Below are 17,386 nucleotides of genomic sequence, written 5' to 3' on the forward strand. Positions count from 1 at the left end.
TGGATGGATGGCAGGATAATTGATACTTAAAGATAGTTGGTTAGTTTGTTGATGATAGATAGATAGATAGATAGATAGATAGATAGATAGATAGATAGATAGATAGATAGATATGCATGTATACACACACACACAGAAACACATACAAGCATAGAGAGCCAAACTGAGAGCCAGTGTAGTTTTGGTTTCTTTCATTAGCAAAACATAAACCAGGGAAAGTCAGGACTAATATATCTCTGCAGTGACATAGAAGAGAGCCAGTTTGGGGTACTTATTAAGGCACCAGGCAAACAACCAAGAGGCATGAGTTCTAGCCCCGTCTTAAGCCTGAAGCCACTTGGGTAACCTTGGTCTAGTCACTCTCACTCATCGCTAAGTAGGAGGCAATGACAAACCACTTCTGAAATAACTTGCCAAGAAAATTGCAGAAACTAGTATAGGCAGTTGCCAGGAATCAACACTCACTCAAAGGCACCCCTCCCCCCCAAAGGGACATCTAAATGTGTCATATTGTAAAACAGCATAAACCTCTGATTGTCTTTGTACTAATTGTGGAACTCTTTTTATATACACTCTCTTGTTTAAATATAATCATAAGTGGATCCCACTCCATTCAGTCTAATAATTCACTGCCATATTCAATCTAACTTCATTACTCTGCCTGAAACATGTTTTTTGTTGTTGTTGTTTTCTCAAAACACAGTTTCTTAGGACATGAAATTGGGATACTCTATTTCTATGATTCCCTTCAAGCTTCGTATTTGTGGATTACTATTTCCAATAAGGTGACATAATTCACAATTTACAGCTGTTGCTCAGTGTTCCCTGCTGGCGGCTGGACATTTCATTACTTCCTTTTATAATCAAATAGGGTGACTTGGACCTCCTGCACCTCTGAGCAATTGCATTTTGGAAAGTGCAGCTTTTCTGACCCCTGCAGGGCAAATTTTATCTACCGATGTTCATGCTTGAATTAATAATGCAAGAGGTCTCTCAAGTTCTGTGTTCAATGACTTTCCTCATCATCAAGATACCTGGACTGTCTGTTTGAAGAAGCTTTGAGGGAAGGCCAAATTAACCAAGGTAGACGAGAGAGCACTCCAAATTCCTAAGACTTCCAACTAGTCTGAGAAGCCCAGAGGAACACGATGAATCACTAACTTCTACACGACTGCCGAGAGAGATGACATGGATGTGTCCTGCTGTGTAGTCAATGAGAGCTGAATGTGACTTTGGTACTAATTTTAGGGAGCCGGTTATAGCAACTTTCTCAATCTATGCCCTGATCAAAGTATTGGATAATCCTAGCCAATCCTTTTTTTTATAAAAAGTTTTTTATTTTGAACACATTAAAACACAAGACAAACATACACCATTTATATGCATATCACTGTTTCTTATCAGCTATTCAAAGCTGATAAGAAATAGTATTTCTTACTATTTATACATATTTTAATTCTATCTTATTCTACTTTTATATTATCTACCTTCCTTTATTTCATCTACATTCATCTACATTTTCTTTATTTCATCTACACACAGATTTTATCCTGTTGTTCAATTTTCATTATCTTTCCTATTTTCCAACCATTCATACCATCTACACCAGACCTTATAATATTCTGTATCCTCTTTTTCTTTGATTCCTTTTGTGAGTTTTTCCATCTCTGCACATTCTAGGGTTTCTGTAATTAAATCTTCTTCTGTTGGTGGGTTCTCTTTCTTCCAATTTTGCGCGTAAGCTATACGAGCTGCTGTTAATATGTGAAGTATTAAATATTGTGTAATCCTATCCAATCCTAAACCACTTGGTCAAAGATAACTCTAACACACACAGCAAAATGATGTGTTAGGTTGCTGAGATGGGGGTAGAATATATATTAGATTTTGTTCCTATCTCAGCAGCCCATCACCTTATTTTATATATCATGGTATGGAAGAGAAGTAGTGTTACTTTTTTAATGCTGTACAAAGTTTTGAGTAAGGGGGGGAGGAGGAGGAAGAGAAGGAGGAGGAGGAGGAGGAAGAGGAGATTTCCCAGTACAAGTAGTCCTTGACTTCCAACAATTCATTTAGGGACCATTCAAATAGCAATAGCACTTAGACTTATATACCGCTTCATAATGCTTTTGCAGCCCTCTCTAAGTTGTTTACAGAATCAGCATATTGCCCCCAACAATCTGGGTCCTTATTTTACCCACCTCAGAAGGATGGAAGACTGAGTCAACCTTGAGCTGGTGAGATTTGATCCGCCAAATTGCAGGCAGCTGGCAGCTGGCAGGCAGCAGAAATAGCCTGCAGTACTGCACTCTAATCACTGCGCCACCGTGGCTTTTTATTTCGAAAGTTACAATGACACTGAAAGAAGTGAATTATGACCATTTTTCACACTTATGACCATTGCAGCATCTCCATGGTCATGTAATTTACATTCAGATGCTTGAGAACTGGTTCATATTTATGACAGTTGCAATGTCCCAGGATCATGGCCAGATTCACTTAACAACTGTGTAACTAAATTAAGAACTGCAGTGATTCACTTAAGAAATGTGGCAAGAAAAGTCATAAAATGGGGCAAAACTCACTTTTTTAAAATTTTTATTTATTTTTATTTTATTTTTATTTGCATTTATATCCCACTCTTCTCCGAAGACTCAGGGCGGCTTACACTATGTTAAGCAATAGTCTTCATCCATTTGTATATTATATACAAAGTCAACTTATTGCCCCCAACAATCTGGGTCCTCATTTTACCTACCTTATAAAGGATGGAAGGCTGAGTCAACCTTGGGCTTGGTGGGACTTGAACCTGCAGTAATTGCAAGCACCTGTGTTAATAATAGACTGTCTTAACAGTCTGAGCCACCAGAGGCCCCACTTAACAAATTAATCACTTAGCAACATATGGTAAATTTTGGATTCAGTTGTGCTCGTAAGTCAAGGACTACCTATATAGCTCTGCTCTGTGCATTGATAGTTTGGTATTTGTTGCCTGCAATATAAAATAGTTAGGGTCATCTTATAAACTGATATTCCCTGTTCCAAGTTCTGCAGCATTCAAACAAGGTTAGACTACATGCATTAATATTGGGGGCAAAGTGCACCATCTCTGAAAGTAAAATATATGATTTTGAATGTTCCTTCTTGCAAGAATTCCCTGTGCGTAATAACTATATACATAAGGAAGAAAGTTTCTATTCTTTCCCTATTGTCTTTATTTTCTAGTCTACCCCAGCCCTACCCCATTGGAATTGTGATCCCTCACTATGACAATAAGAGTCTCTCTGCTAGCACTGATGATGTTACCTAGTTGGGTAATGAAATGCCTGGAAGAAAGCCACCAAACTCAGAAATCACCAAGGACCCCACAGTTCAATCATGAGCTACAAATATTCTCTTCTATTGGTAGTTTTATCTCTTCTGACCCAGCAGATGACAGCAAGTGACTTCTTTTGTCTAGGATGGGGCTTAGGTGGGAGAACCAACAGGGAGTATTACAGGTCTAGGGTAGACTGAGAAACTCAACAATATCCCAGAAGAAGACAGTGGCCAATCATTTTGCTATTGCTGCCAAGAAATTGGAAATCAAGCAATTTGTGCGTCTGTTCCCACCTCTCCAGAGGCATCATAGCAGAAGGCTTGCTGATCAAACAGGCACTGAGCTGGGGAAAATTGATCTCAGGTTACAGGAATCAAGTCACATAAGGCCGTCAGTCAACTTTTCCTATCTCTTCTCCATTCCATTAGTCATTGCTTGTACTGATAGAGGATTCTGGGTATGGCTGAGTATAAAAAAAGAATAAATATAAAACTGGGAAGGGCAGGTTTGATAGCAGACGGTAACATCTCTTTTCCAATAAATTCCGCTCACTCCTTTTCACCTGTTTAAGATTTCTTCTCCCTCATCCGGATATAAACATCCTGCGTGCCTTCACTTCCCCCTTTAAAATCCATCCTCCAGTGTACTTTTTCCTGCATAGTGTCATAGCTGGGTTTTTCCCCTTCTGCATGGAACTGCACAAGAGTTTGCTGCTGATCAAGTGACATTTCCTTCGACTATCCCATTTGTCCTTGCTGGAATTTCTGCTTGGGACAGCACTAATAATGAGCTGCATAATTCTTTCTACTCTCTGCTTGCCAGGATTGCACCATTTTCTGACCGGCGCTGACTGCTGGGAGCACAAAATATTTTTTCCAGGTTAAAGTATAAGAGTGAAGTAGTTCCTTATTTTATCCAGCAGAGGGGGCAGGAATAAATATATTCATATTTCTCTCTCTCACACACACACACATATACACAAAAACATACATACTCTCTTGGAGTGTAAGGCTACAGCATCTGTAGCAAAAAGTGAGAACATTGTTTGATGGCAGCAGCAAGACACAATGGACTCTAAACTCATTACTGCCATCTAGTGGCTATCTGGATTTGTGCAGAACAGATATGGTAGTCTCACTTGCTCCTAACTGCTGCCATGGAGATCTTTTCTTGCTTGCCAAATTCCCACAAAGTTACCTTAATCTAATCACAGTAACATTAGCTGCACTGAAGGAGTGTGGTTTTTCACTCTTATTCTAGTTGCAATCCATGGCACTTTCAAAATCTTATTGTGCATTTTTTTGGCACACTCAGATGAGTGATTAACTTATCCACTGGTATTCTAAAGTATTCTTCCTTTTCTCTTTGGGGTAAAAAGAGCTGCTGGGCGTCATGGCCTATAACCCTCCAAAAGCTGGAACTATAAATTTTACCCTGCAGATTCTCCACTCACCAATCATCAATCTGGAGTGTTTAGCAATAGCAATAGCACTTAGACTTATATGCTGCTTCACAGTGCTTCACAGTCCTCTCTAAGCAGTTTACAGCATATTGCCCCCAACAAGCTGGGTCCTCATTTTATTGACCAAGTTGGAAGGATGGAAGGCTGAGTCAACCTTGAGCCAATGAGACTCGAACTGCTGTCAGTCAGCAGAATTAGCCTGCAATACTGCATTCTAAGGGACGCGGTGGCTCAGGGGCTAGGACGCTGAGCTTGTTGATTGAAAGGTCGGCAGTTCAGCGGTTCGAATCCCTAGTGCTGCCGTGTAATGGGGTGAACTCCTGTTACTTGTCCCCGCTTCTGCCAACTTAGCAGTTCGAAAGCATGTAAAAAAATGCAAGTAGAAAAAATAGGGACCACCTTTGGTGGGAAGGTACCAGCGTTCCGTGCGCCTTTGGCGTTGAGTCATGCCGGCCACATGACCCCGGAGACGTCTTCGGACAGTGCTGGCTCTTCGGCTTTGAAACGGAGATGAGCACCGCCCCCTAGAGTCAGGAACGACTAGCACATATGTGCGAGGGCAACCTTTACCTTTATCTTACTGTATTCTAACCACTGCACCACCACAGCTCTTCTGCTTATTGGGGACATCAAGTTGACCATTCTTCTGAAGAGGCTAAATCCATTAGCATAGCAGATCCTCCAAACAGCTGTTCTCCACTATACCTAGATGTCGTGTCCCACTCCTCCTGGGCTGGGTCAGGGAAATCCGAATCAGGCGTGCCTCTGCAGCTCTGCCAAAGTCCTAGCAAAGTCCTCAGGGCAGGCAGGAGACCAGAAAGTGACTTCAGCAAGATATGTTTAGACTTTGCCTGACTCAGAGAATGCCAGAAAGCAGATCCTTTATATAGGCCATGGGGTGTGGCTCCATGACTCAGCACTTATCCAGGCCTGCCCCTCCCTTCCTTCTGTTGCCTCCGCCTATCAAGTCTTCTGACGCGAGGGTCACTCCAGTCGGCAGCTGTTGGCAATTGACCTCCTTCAGGCTCACATGCTGTGGAGGAGGGGGAGGGGTCTAGTTGCTCTGTTTGCCTGGGCATGGAGCCAGAGCTGGGGGCTGGAGATACTTCCTCCTCTTCAGCCTGTCTGGGCACGGAGCCAGGGCTGGGGCCGGGAGGCATACTAGGACATTCCTCCGTGTTCGGAAGCAGATAAGAAGGCCCCGGCTGTGGTGAGATCGGACGAGACACAACACTAGATGTATCCTACCTGGGCTGCAGCCCTCTGAATGATTACTCGATGGCAGCCAAGAGATACAGGAATCCTTAAGCCGTAGCTGCCATTTATACAGGTAGTCTTTACTTAGCGACCATTCATTTAGCAACTGTTCAAAGTTGTGACAGCACTGAAAAAAGTGACTTACAAGTGATCCTTATATTTACGACCATTGCAGTATCTGGCCACTTGGCATCTGCCATGCATTTATGAGGGTTGCGGCATCCACCTGTCATGTGATCACCACTTGTGACCTTCCCAGTTGGCTTCTGACAAGCAAAGTCATTGGGGAAGACAGCAGGAGTCACAAGTCACAGTCAAATGACATCTTGCTTAACAACTGTGGGTGAATTGCTTAATAACTGGAACTGGGACTGCTGTCCCAGTGGGGCAATCACCTGATGTTTCATTTAATGACCTCTCCACTTGGTGAGAAGAATTTCTGGTCCCAATTAGAGTCATTAAGTGAGGACTACCTGTAGTTATTTGGATTTTTGCAGTCTAGGTAGGATATTTGAACCTGTTGCTGATCAACTGTTGGGGGTAGCTTCTAATTTTTCCTGAAAAGACATACCAACCTTCAAATATTGTCAAACTTCTTTGTCCATGTGGGTAGATAGTTTGTACCCTGGTATGTTCCTGTTTAAGCACTTTCTTAAATTTGAACCCAGAACTAAGTACCGTAGCTGCTCACTTCCCCACTCAGTCCCAGATCTACTTGATTCCTATTAGTGGTAAACATTAATTCATGCCACACCCATTAAATCTTGGGAGCCTGGTGAGTCCACTGTTGGGAACCTGGCTGGCACCCTAAAGCTCAAATTAATGCATTGCTTCCCCCCCCCAGCACCTCTTGTAAGACCCCCTTCATTTTTTTCAACCTCCAACAAAAGAGAGCCATATTACAAGTTTTCTTTCTTTCTGCCATGCCCATCCCATTTTCTCCACAAAAATAATTGCCAACTTGTTAACTCTTCTGGAATTCTTGGATGAGAATTTATATTTAAATCACCTCCTTTTTTGCCAAGGAAATAGCCCATATTAAGAATTCTTTGATTTATTTTGAATTAATTAGCACTCTGGGTTAGAGCAAAGAGCATTTTACCAATCCCTTAATAAGAAAATGGGGGATTAAAAACATATAAACTTTTAGGCACCAATTAAACCCATCTCTACGCTTAGGATCCTTGATTCCTGGGTAGGTGGGAGAATAATGTTTTAGTTAATAAATCAGAATCAGAACATTTTCAACAGAGGTGTCCTGGGAGGAAGGCTAATGTTGAATTGAGGATCATACATTATAACACATACTGTCTGTTTGTACATGAGAGGGGTGGAGATTGTGTGGCACTATTTATTGCTTCTTGCATGGCATCATTTTGACAACATTATCACACTCTTTAGGCGGAATGGGAAATAAACTGCATGTCTGTGAAATCAACAGATGTTGAAACACTGCTGCATTCTGGAAAAGTTTAAGCCTGATCATCTGTACATGGACGTGAAAAAATACACCTCGAACCAATTCCCATAATTTGAATGCAGTAACTTAGCAAAATGTAAAAAACAGTGTTGATATAATTATTTGAAGTAGCTGGTTGTTGGACTTTACCTAAAGAAAATACAGGGGCATTTAGGAAAGAGACAGTTAAAGCCTCCAAAATAGAAAAGACCTTAAATCTGTTAGCACTTAGAACAAGGTAACCACTAATGCATTGGGTGCCATTTTGTCCGCCATGACTTCATGGCACTGTCTACATCAGGGCTGTCAAACTCGTGGCCTGTGGGGCAGATGTGTCACATTCTGGCCACACCCATGCCCAGTTTAGCAAAGTGGGGGAAGTCCCTATATGTCACGTGACACTGCCGTGACAACACAAGTTTGACACAGTTTTGGCTTGGTTTTTTATGGTTATAGCATATTTTATTTTCCTTTCTTTTCCTTTCTTTTTACTTTAGTCAATGGGGTGGGTGGCTCCATTTGCTGTAATCTGACCAGTGGCGGTGACAGTTGTTATTATGTACAGGGCAATGATAATTGCATGTTCTCTATCGTCATCCACTAGCCCAGGGATGGGCAACTTTGGCCCTTTTATGCCCTGTGGACCTCAACTCCCAGAATTCCTGAGCCAAGATGGCTGGCTCAGGAGTTCTGGGAATTGAAGTCCACAAGGCAAAACGGTCCATAGTTGTTTACTCTTGCCCTAGCCAGTTCTGGCTAAGAGCAGTGACAAAATCAGAACTGGATTTCTTAATCATTCTTAATCAATTACCCACTCCCTTGCAGCCCTAGTAGAAAATAAACTTAATCAATCATTTCCTTCCATTTCACTGCCCCCTCCCCCATCTCATAACCAGGCCTTTTGTCTTTCATTCAGACTATTTTCAGGCAAAGGTTATGCACCCTTTCAGAAAAGTGGTAGACCCATGTTCAGAAATAGGCTGAGAGATACGTCATATGCCTGGGCACCTCTGCCACTGTGCCAAATATGTCATTTCAAGCACATTCTCAGGTGCTCAAGCCTGCCCCTTTTTAGAGAGAGTGGTTTGGCAGTTTACTTTTGGTGGGAGGAGAAATGAACTTTATTTATTTTAATTTATTTTACAAGAATCTCTTCTTGAAGCACCTCTGAATGGCTTACAAGTTGGGGAAATCAATCAATCAATTTAACTTGCCCCCATTAAATCCCAATGGATAGCAACCGTTGATGGTTTTGTTTATGGATTAATCAGGGATCAGCAAGAAGGGAAGGCATAATTTTTAGAGTTTCTCTATCTCCTTATGACTACCAAAAGCAGTGAATGTGTTCCTGCCAGCTGGTAATGTTGTGGGTAAAAAACAAACCCAATCACTACACATATGTAAAAGAGGTGGTGCTTTGATGACATGATTATGTCTGCCATCTTGATTTTTCTGATCACCTTCATGCAGACCCCAATTTCTGCATTGGAGAAATGGTGGTTTGACTGAGGTCACCTAATGCATTGGCAGCTGAGAAAAGATTTTAAGATGCCAGATTTCAAGCCCTTAGGCTGAAGTGCTCTGCACATTTATACATGTCTGCGACTTCAAGCAGATGCCTCTAATTTGTGGCCTGTGAACTCCTTCCAGCCAACCTAACCAGGTCATTTTTGATGGCCTGCAGCCATCGAGGTAGTCCTTAATTTATGACAATAGAGATCAGAATTTTTGTTGTTAAGCTAAGTGGTTAGTAAGTTGCACCCAATTTTACGGTTCTTTTTGCCACGGTTGTTAAGCGAATCCCTGCCATTGTTAAGTGGATCATGTGATCATGAAACAAATTTGGCTTCCCTCATTGACTTTGCTTGTCAAAGGCTGGCTGGGAAGGCTGCAAATGGCAGTCACATGACCCCAGGAAGCTGCAACCCAAAAGTTTTAACAAAAACTGTCTACTATTGACCTCACCCCATTCCTAAGAGAACTATAAGGGGCGTGCATAAGAGCACAAAAGTGCCTACCATTCCTGTCCTATTGTTTCTTTTCATTATATCAAATTAATATAGTTATTGCATACTTTTGCTCATATATATGCTTATATGATATGTAGTTATTTTATGTTGATGCTTGTATATATTGTTGTGACAAAAAAAAAGCCCTAGTAGGTAGTTGCCAAACCCCTGGACTTTGATTATGTGAGCATGGGGATGCTGCAGTGGGCAAAGTGCCAGGACCGGTTATAAGTTACTTTTTTCAGTACTGCTGTAATTTCAAATGGTCACTAAACAAATGGTTGTAAATTGAGGACTAATAGTATTTAAAGGTGAATGTTTCCTTGTCAGTCATGACCAACTCTCCATTTCTTAGCCAAGGGAGCCAGCATTGTCCAAAGACAATTCCCATGTCATGTGGCCAGCATGGCTATACTCTGAAGTGGTTCCTATTAATCTACTCTCATTTGCATGCTTTCGAACTGGGAAGGAACTGGGCCAAGTAATGGGAATTCACTCCATTGCATGGAGTGTTGGGTCTCAAACCCCGGCAGTCAGCTCTCCAACTGACAAGCTCAGTGTCTTTAACCCCTGAGCCATTTTGTCCCCTTAGCTATATTTAACAAAGTTTAATACTATAATAATAATAATAATAATAATAATAATAATAATAATAATAATAATAATAATAATAATAATAATAATAATAATAAATATTATTTAATAGTAATAAAATGGAAATCTGACAATTGCAGCTTTGCCTGACCTTCCAAGTCATTTCCGTAATCTGCCAGCATTCTAAATATACTAAAAACAGGGATGTCTCAAAAAGATGGGCACATGCAAAGTGGGTGCTGGTAGAAGTGGAAGTGTCAAGGAAAAATGCTGCCTCCCCTGCAGAAATCCAAATTTGACAGTGGCTTCATGGCAAACTGGGCTTGTATAGCTCACTGCTGCTCAGCTAGCCTTGTCCTGATGCTGCAAAGCTTGCTGTGCTTATACCATCACTCTTGCGAGCTCTGATTTACCTCACACACACCCTTTGCACCACCCCACAGCTCTCAAACCATCCCAGAGGGTTGAGACAGCCGCAGTTAAGGGAGGGGAGAGCCACAAGAACAGAGGGACTAGATCCACTAGGACAGATGGATGGGGCACAGTTGGTCACAGTCAAGTGAAGGTCTGTCCTGTTCACATCCAGACATCAACTGAATCTGAGTTGGGTAAATGTCCCAGCCCACCAGCTGAGAGGTGGCCAGAGGCAGTGTTTGGTTTAATTACCAATATGATACTCAGTACAGAAACCTGGCTCCATTTTTTATGGATTGATTGATTTCTATCCTGCATTTATTCTTATCCAACTCACAGTGGCATGCATACACTGTGGCTCCTGTGAGGTGGGTTGGGCTGAGAGAGGGGGACTGGTCCAAAGTCACCTAACTGGCTTTCATGCCTAAGGTGAGACTAGAACTCATAGGTTGCTGGTGATTGGCCCAAAGTCACCCAACTGGCTTCATGGCTAAGGTGGGACTAGAACTCACAAACTTCTGGTGATCGGCCCAAAGTCACCCAACTGGCTTTCAGGTCTAAGGTGGGAATAGAACTTACAGGTTGCTGGTGATTGGCCCAAAGTCACTCAGTCAGTTTTGATTCCTAAGGGGGGCTTAGTGCCCAGGTCCTTGATCATTGCTCCTTATGCACATGGCAGATTTATCTCAAATGATATGGACAAACCATTGGCAAACCAGTATTCAGCCTAGAAGCTGTGTGGAATTCCAGAATTGCCCCTCCCACCACCCTCTGTCAGTTGCCTCTGACTTGCCAGTTGTCCTGAACTGTTTCTGGAAAGGCCAGGCAGGGCAAGAAAGTTGGTAATCTCTCTCTCTCCCCCCACCCTCCACAAACGCCTCTCTGTTAGTATATTTAGTGCCCTTTTCCTCAACTGCAAAGTTTGCAAGTACTTTTTCTCATCTGTGAAAATTAACAATTTATTGAAGCTGACTCATAAACATTTGTAAGTGACTTACAAGAACTCAAAATACATGTCATCACCATAACGTTGGAAGAGGCGGGCTTGCAACCTTAACTTTGCTGAGCAGGTGGCAGCAAAGGGTTAACGTAATACCTTTTGTGGCTGTGGTTGTTAAAATCTTGGAAATGATGGAGATGAGCACCTGATGTGGATAAAATAATAATGGCAAGGAACGCATTACAGGCTGAGATTTCTGTCCTTTATAGAATGGATAGAATCTGTACTTTATGTGCAAGACCTTTCCCGCAGTGGACTTGTGTGAATGGCTTTAAAAATGAAAGGTGGGCTGAGATATAAGTTAGGAACCTGGGGGTGTATATGGGTGCACAGGGACATACTGTATGTAGAGCGTTAACTCTTTCCTTCACCTCTCCAATATGCACCTAATATTAATTTATCCATTGTTAATGCTGGGAATGGTATCATTTTCTAGATGTCTTATCTACTTACTGAGGATATTTTCTGTGTTCTCTGTAACAAGTGGCCCTTCAGGATCAGGGTCAGGCCTCGGCTCGAGGAAGTATTCAGAAGCCACACAACTGCCTTTTTTCTGACCTAGAAAGAGAAACAAAGCATAAAACTTCAGACTGACCCTCAGCAAGTTTAGAAGTCTGGACTTCAACTCCCAGAATTCCCCAGCCAACATAGCTGGGGATTCCCAGGAGAACTCTGGGAAATCTATTTACCTTCCTTACTGGTCCGGACATGCACGCACTATGCTTGTACGCTTGTGCGTGTGTCACACGCGCAGGCAGACCTTCTGCACATGCGCAAAACCTTCTGCACATGTGCAGAAGGTAAAAAACACATTACTTTCTGGTTAAAACCAGGAAGTAATGACACCCGGGTGGGTGGGCGGAGCTTTGCTCCGCCATTGCTGCCGGATTGGCGAACTACCAGCCACAATCGCTACCCGATCGCACGATCCAGTCCGATCCGGGAGCATTTCACCCCTGGTATAGGACCTTCAGGGAAGAAATGGTGCCTTTGTAGAAGAAAGTCCCAAATCAGCAAGGCCGAAATTACTATGTAGTCATATACACTTCCATTCAAACAAGTCACTTCTGTAAGATAAGTCAGCTCAGAGCTAGTACCAAGCAGGATGTCTCTGACCATTTCCAAAGCATTTCTAAGCTAGACAAGAAAAAAGTCAGTTTTTGTTTTGCTGTCCAGAACATGGTCCTCGGGCTCCAAGAGCCATCCTGGAGGAGATGTAACTCTCAGGGAGGCTCATTGTACACATGTTGTACTCTGACAATAAAGGTTTGAATTTGAATTTGAATTGAATTGTAACTCTTTTTTTTTACTATTTCATCTTGGGATAAAAATTAACCAATGGCCTCATATATGCACCTCTAAGGATAGGAGAGCATAAAGGAGGTGGGTGGAGACAAGTGGGGATCCTTTTTAGTGAGTGCCACAAAAGATTAGAACCTCACAGATCTTCTCATGAAGGTCCAACTGAACTGATTTATTGCCAATTATGCCTATGCACAAGAATCTTCTCAACTAAAGGTTAATATCTGTTTGGGTTAAGGTCAACAGAATTCAAGAAAGGTTGGGCTTAGTTCACTAATAGTTACGTAGGGATTCTATAAGTGGTGAAATCCAATTTTTTTTACTACCAGTTCTGGTAGTGAAACTTGGTGTCTTGGTGGGTGTGGCAGGGCAAGGATACTACAAAATCCCCATTCCCATCCCACTCCTGGGGGAAGGATATTGCAAAATCTCCATTCCCACCCCACTCTGGGGCCAGCCAGAGGTGATATTTGCCAGTTCTCTGAACTACTCAAAATTTCCGCTACCGGTTCTCCAGAACTTGTCAGAACCTGCTGGATTTCACCCCTGGATTCTATGCTGGTCCCTCTTTTAACTTCTCCCCCAGATTCTGCCATTCCTGTCCTACATCACTTCAACAGCTTCCTGGCAGCTGGTTAACCCTCCCCTTCTACCAGCATGCCACAGGAAAGGGCCCCTGGGTCAAGGAACAAGTAGGCAAAGTCCCACATTCTAAAGGAGCATCAGGTATGCATATACACTGCTCTGTTCATGAGATCTAGTCATTCAGTTGTTGAACCAGTGCTGGAGACTCAGATTCAAGTTCTACTTCCAACCATGGAAGTTCAGTGGGTGACCTTGGGCCACTCACTCTTCCTCAGTGGTCCTGTCACCTCATAGGAATATTGTTGTGGAGCAAAAGAGGAATGAAAGGTCATAGGACTTTGTGCTCCAGGATAACAATCTAACAAGGAAACTAACAAAGAAATGTCTCTTATGTTTATTGCACTGTTCCACACCCCCTATCTTAGATGTTGTTGTTGTTGTTAGTTAGTTGCAAAGTCATGTCCGACCCATCGTGACCCCATGGATAATGTTCCTCCGGGCCTTCCTATCCTCTACCATCCTCTGGAGTCCATTTAAGCTCATGCCTACTGCTTCAGAGACTCCATCCAGTCACCTCATTCTCTGCTGTCCCTTTCTTCTTTTGCCCTCAATCTTTCCCAGTATTAGCCTCTTCTCCAGTGAGTCCTTTCTTCTCATTAGGTGGCCAAAGTATTTCAGTTTCATCTTCAGGATCTGACCTTCTAAAGAGCAGTCGGGGTTGATCTCCTCTAGGACTGACTTGTTTGTTCGCCTTGCAGTCCAAGGGACTCGCAGGAGTCTTCTCCAGCACCAGAGTTCAAAGGCCTCAATTCTTTGACGCTCAGCCTTTCTTATGGTCTAACTTTCATCTTAGATGTAATAAAGCTATATTGTCATTACCGGTAATATTGATTGATTGATTGATTGATTGATTATGTGCCATCAAATTGTTTTAAATTACTGTGTGTGTATGTGCACGCACACACACACACATGCATGTATGCATGTCCACCCTCCCACGCACAAACCCCCACACAGTAAAGCTCTCATTCCTGTAACCTTTAACTGGGCAAAACAGTGTCTCATAGGGCAACAATTTTTGAACCGAGGTACTTCAAATAGGTTAACTTACAGAATGTTTCCAAAATCAAGGACCCAGGATTCCCGTTCATATGAAATTCGGCAAATTTTGTAAAACATTTTATGACACAAAAATCACCATAGAAAAAGTTTATGGCAGGGGTCTCCAACCTTGGCAAATTTAAGACTTGCGGACTTCAACTCCCAGAATCCAAAAGCTTTGCTGGCTGAGGGATTCTGGGAGTTGAAGTCCACAAGTCTTAAAGTTACAAGGTTGGAGACCTCTCCAACCTTGCAACCTGGTTTACGGTATAACACAAAATGTCACAAAACATTTTCTGTGCTGATGTTTGTGCCATACAGTTCAACATGGGCTGTTTTCAAGACAGACACATCTCTGAATGCATTTCCAATGAAGCCAGTGCCTTAGAAATTCTGTCGCTGTTAAAAACTCTGAAGAATCTGGTGAGGAAATACTTCTGGAAGGATGGCCCAATGGTTCCTAGTATAAGTAGTTCTCGATTTACAACCACACTTGAGCCCAAAATTTCCGTTTTGGCCAAGGCAGTTGTTAAGTGAGTTCTGTCCCATTTTGCGACCTTTTTTGCCATAATTGTTAAGCAAATCACTGCAATCGTTAAGAGAATCATGCAGCCATTAAATGAATCTGGCTTAGATCCATTGATTGCTTGTTGGAAGCTGACTGGGAAGGTTAGAAATGGTGATGACGTGACCACGGGACCATGCAACTATCATAAATACATGCCAGTTGCCAAGCAGTTAAATTCTGATCATGGGCTGCAATGGTGAAATCTGGTCATAAGTCACCTTTTTTCCAGCACTTCAGTGGTTGTAAGTGAAGAACTACCTCTATGGTAATTAGAATTTGAATGATGGTATTATTAAGTATACTTAAATAATATGGTGACTGGCATAAAAATAATATATCGAACTATTGATTAAATAAATAATGAAATAATGAAAGATTATAACTCGGTATGAATATATGTTTACTAAATATAACAAATACGATCAAAAATAGTTTATTTGTATTAAAATGTATGACATGCAGAATATGGTGATTGATATAAAAATAACATTGAAATATTGAATAACTAAATAATGAAGGATTATGTTGAACAAGCAAGGTTTCAATTTAGCATAAATGTTTGGACCATTATTAGAATTGTTAAAATTATTAAATATGATTAATAATATTCTATTTGTATTAAAAGGTATGATACCTAGAACAGGTTGATTGGCATAGAAATGACACACTGAAATATTGAATGATTAATGAAATTATTATTTAATAAAATGCGTGTATTAGTACAAGGATTATATAAATTTGTTAAATCAAACAAATATGATTAATACTATTTTATTTGTATTAAAATGTATGTCACTCAGGTGTCACGCAGTTCACACATTGATGTGTTTGTAAAAATTAAAAAACTTTAAAAAACAAGAAGTACCTCTATGCATGTTATTTTATATATCTGAATCAGTGTTTTTCAATCTCAGATTTGCTAAGATGTGCAGACTTCAACTCTCAGAATTCTTTAGCCCAGCGGTTCTCAACCTGTGGGTCGGGACCCCGTTGGGGGTCGAATGATGATTTGCCAGGGGTCGCCTAAGACCATCGGAAATATGGGACGTATACTTGCAAGTCGAAGAATCTCGCTCCAATGGTTGACTTCACAAGCCAGCTGCAGGCTCTTCAAATCGCTAGCCGAATTCAGCTTCACGATGAATTAAAAAAGAGAGAAATCTTTGCTCTGATATCTCCCTCTCAAGTCAGCTGCAATCACTCCCAATCGCTAGCCTAATCTGGCTTCAGGTGCGATAAACTTAATAGGGGAGGAGTCTCCGCTTTAATGCCTCCATCCTCAAGGCAATTCAAGCAGTTCAGATCACTAGCCAATATGGCTTCAGGCGCGATAAATTCAAAACGAAAATAATTTTATGGTTGGGGTTGCCACATCGTGGGGAATTGTATTAAAGGGGTTGCCGCATCGTGGGGAATTGTATTAAAGGGGTCGCAGCACTATAAAGGTTGAGAACCACTGCTTTACCCGATTGGCTGGGGAATTCTGGGAATTCATGCATCTTAAAGTTACTGAGATCGAGAGAGGCCAATTTAAATATATTTTTCTGGAGAGCGGTCTGCAGACTGTACAAAAGGGATAACAATCCCTGGTTTAGAGGCAGGAATAAAGGGCAATATCATTGCATAGGAAAGACAAGATAGCTAAATGTTCATGGGTGGATAGTTGAGCTGCACTATTTAAACAAATGTAGTATTTGCAACATTTCTAGCATTATTCAATAAAAGAAGACAGGCAGACCTTCTCATTCCAAAACCCTGAATGAATTCTTCTCTCTTGGAAATAATCCCCCTCTAAAGTCAACCCTGCCCTGCCTCCCCAGCCTGACAATGGTAAAATCCCACCCGGTTCTATCTGGTTCGCCAAACCAGTAGCACCGGCAGCAGGAGGCTCCCCTCCCCCGCTGGGACATCATTATGTTCCTTTTTTACCTTCTGTGCATAGCACGCGTGCCCTCCCATTCCCAAACCAGTAGCGAAGGTAAGTGGATTTCACCCCTGCAGCCTGATTAGCACAGCTTGGAATTCAGAGCCAATTTTTAAAGCTAAATCTAGGTGAATGACAGCTCTCCGAAGAACCTTGTCAAGAGCTAAGCTGCAGACCACTCCAGATCTTCTGGGAACAAACCCATTTCTTGGGTTTCCACATTGCCCAATGATTTCAACTTTGTATGTAGTCAACCAGAATTAAGTTGACTAGACTCTATCCAAATATGAATGTTGTCCTTCACTCAAGGCATTGTTTTGCTCCTCTAGCTATCAAATGTTGATCTGTTGTGAAATTACCAGCTAGGCTGGAAGGAGGAGTCAAGAAAGGAC

At 41.9% G+C, this 17,386-nt stretch overlaps 1 protein-coding gene across 6 annotated transcripts in view; it reads right to left on the reverse strand.

The window, feature by feature from the left end:
- Nucleotides 1-17,386, reverse strand: part of CACNG7 (calcium voltage-gated channel auxiliary subunit gamma 7) — a 110,910-nt gene that overhangs the window by 20,487 nt on the left and 73,037 nt on the right. For 5 of the 6 annotated variants that reach the window (XM_058180103.1, XM_058180104.1, XM_058180102.1 and 2 more), the window contains one exon: nt 11,968-12,072. In XM_058180103.1, the coding sequence (XP_058036086.1) occupies nt 11,968-12,072 (105 nt within the window). The remainder of the gene's footprint in view (nt 1-11,967; nt 12,073-17,386) is intronic. The other variant, XM_058180106.1, reaches the window with a different exon arrangement.

Source organism: Ahaetulla prasina, chromosome 4, assembly GCF_028640845.1.
Source record: "Ahaetulla prasina isolate Xishuangbanna chromosome 4, ASM2864084v1, whole genome shotgun sequence".
Taxonomy (NCBI): Eukaryota; Metazoa; Chordata; class Lepidosauria; order Squamata; family Colubridae; genus Ahaetulla; species Ahaetulla prasina.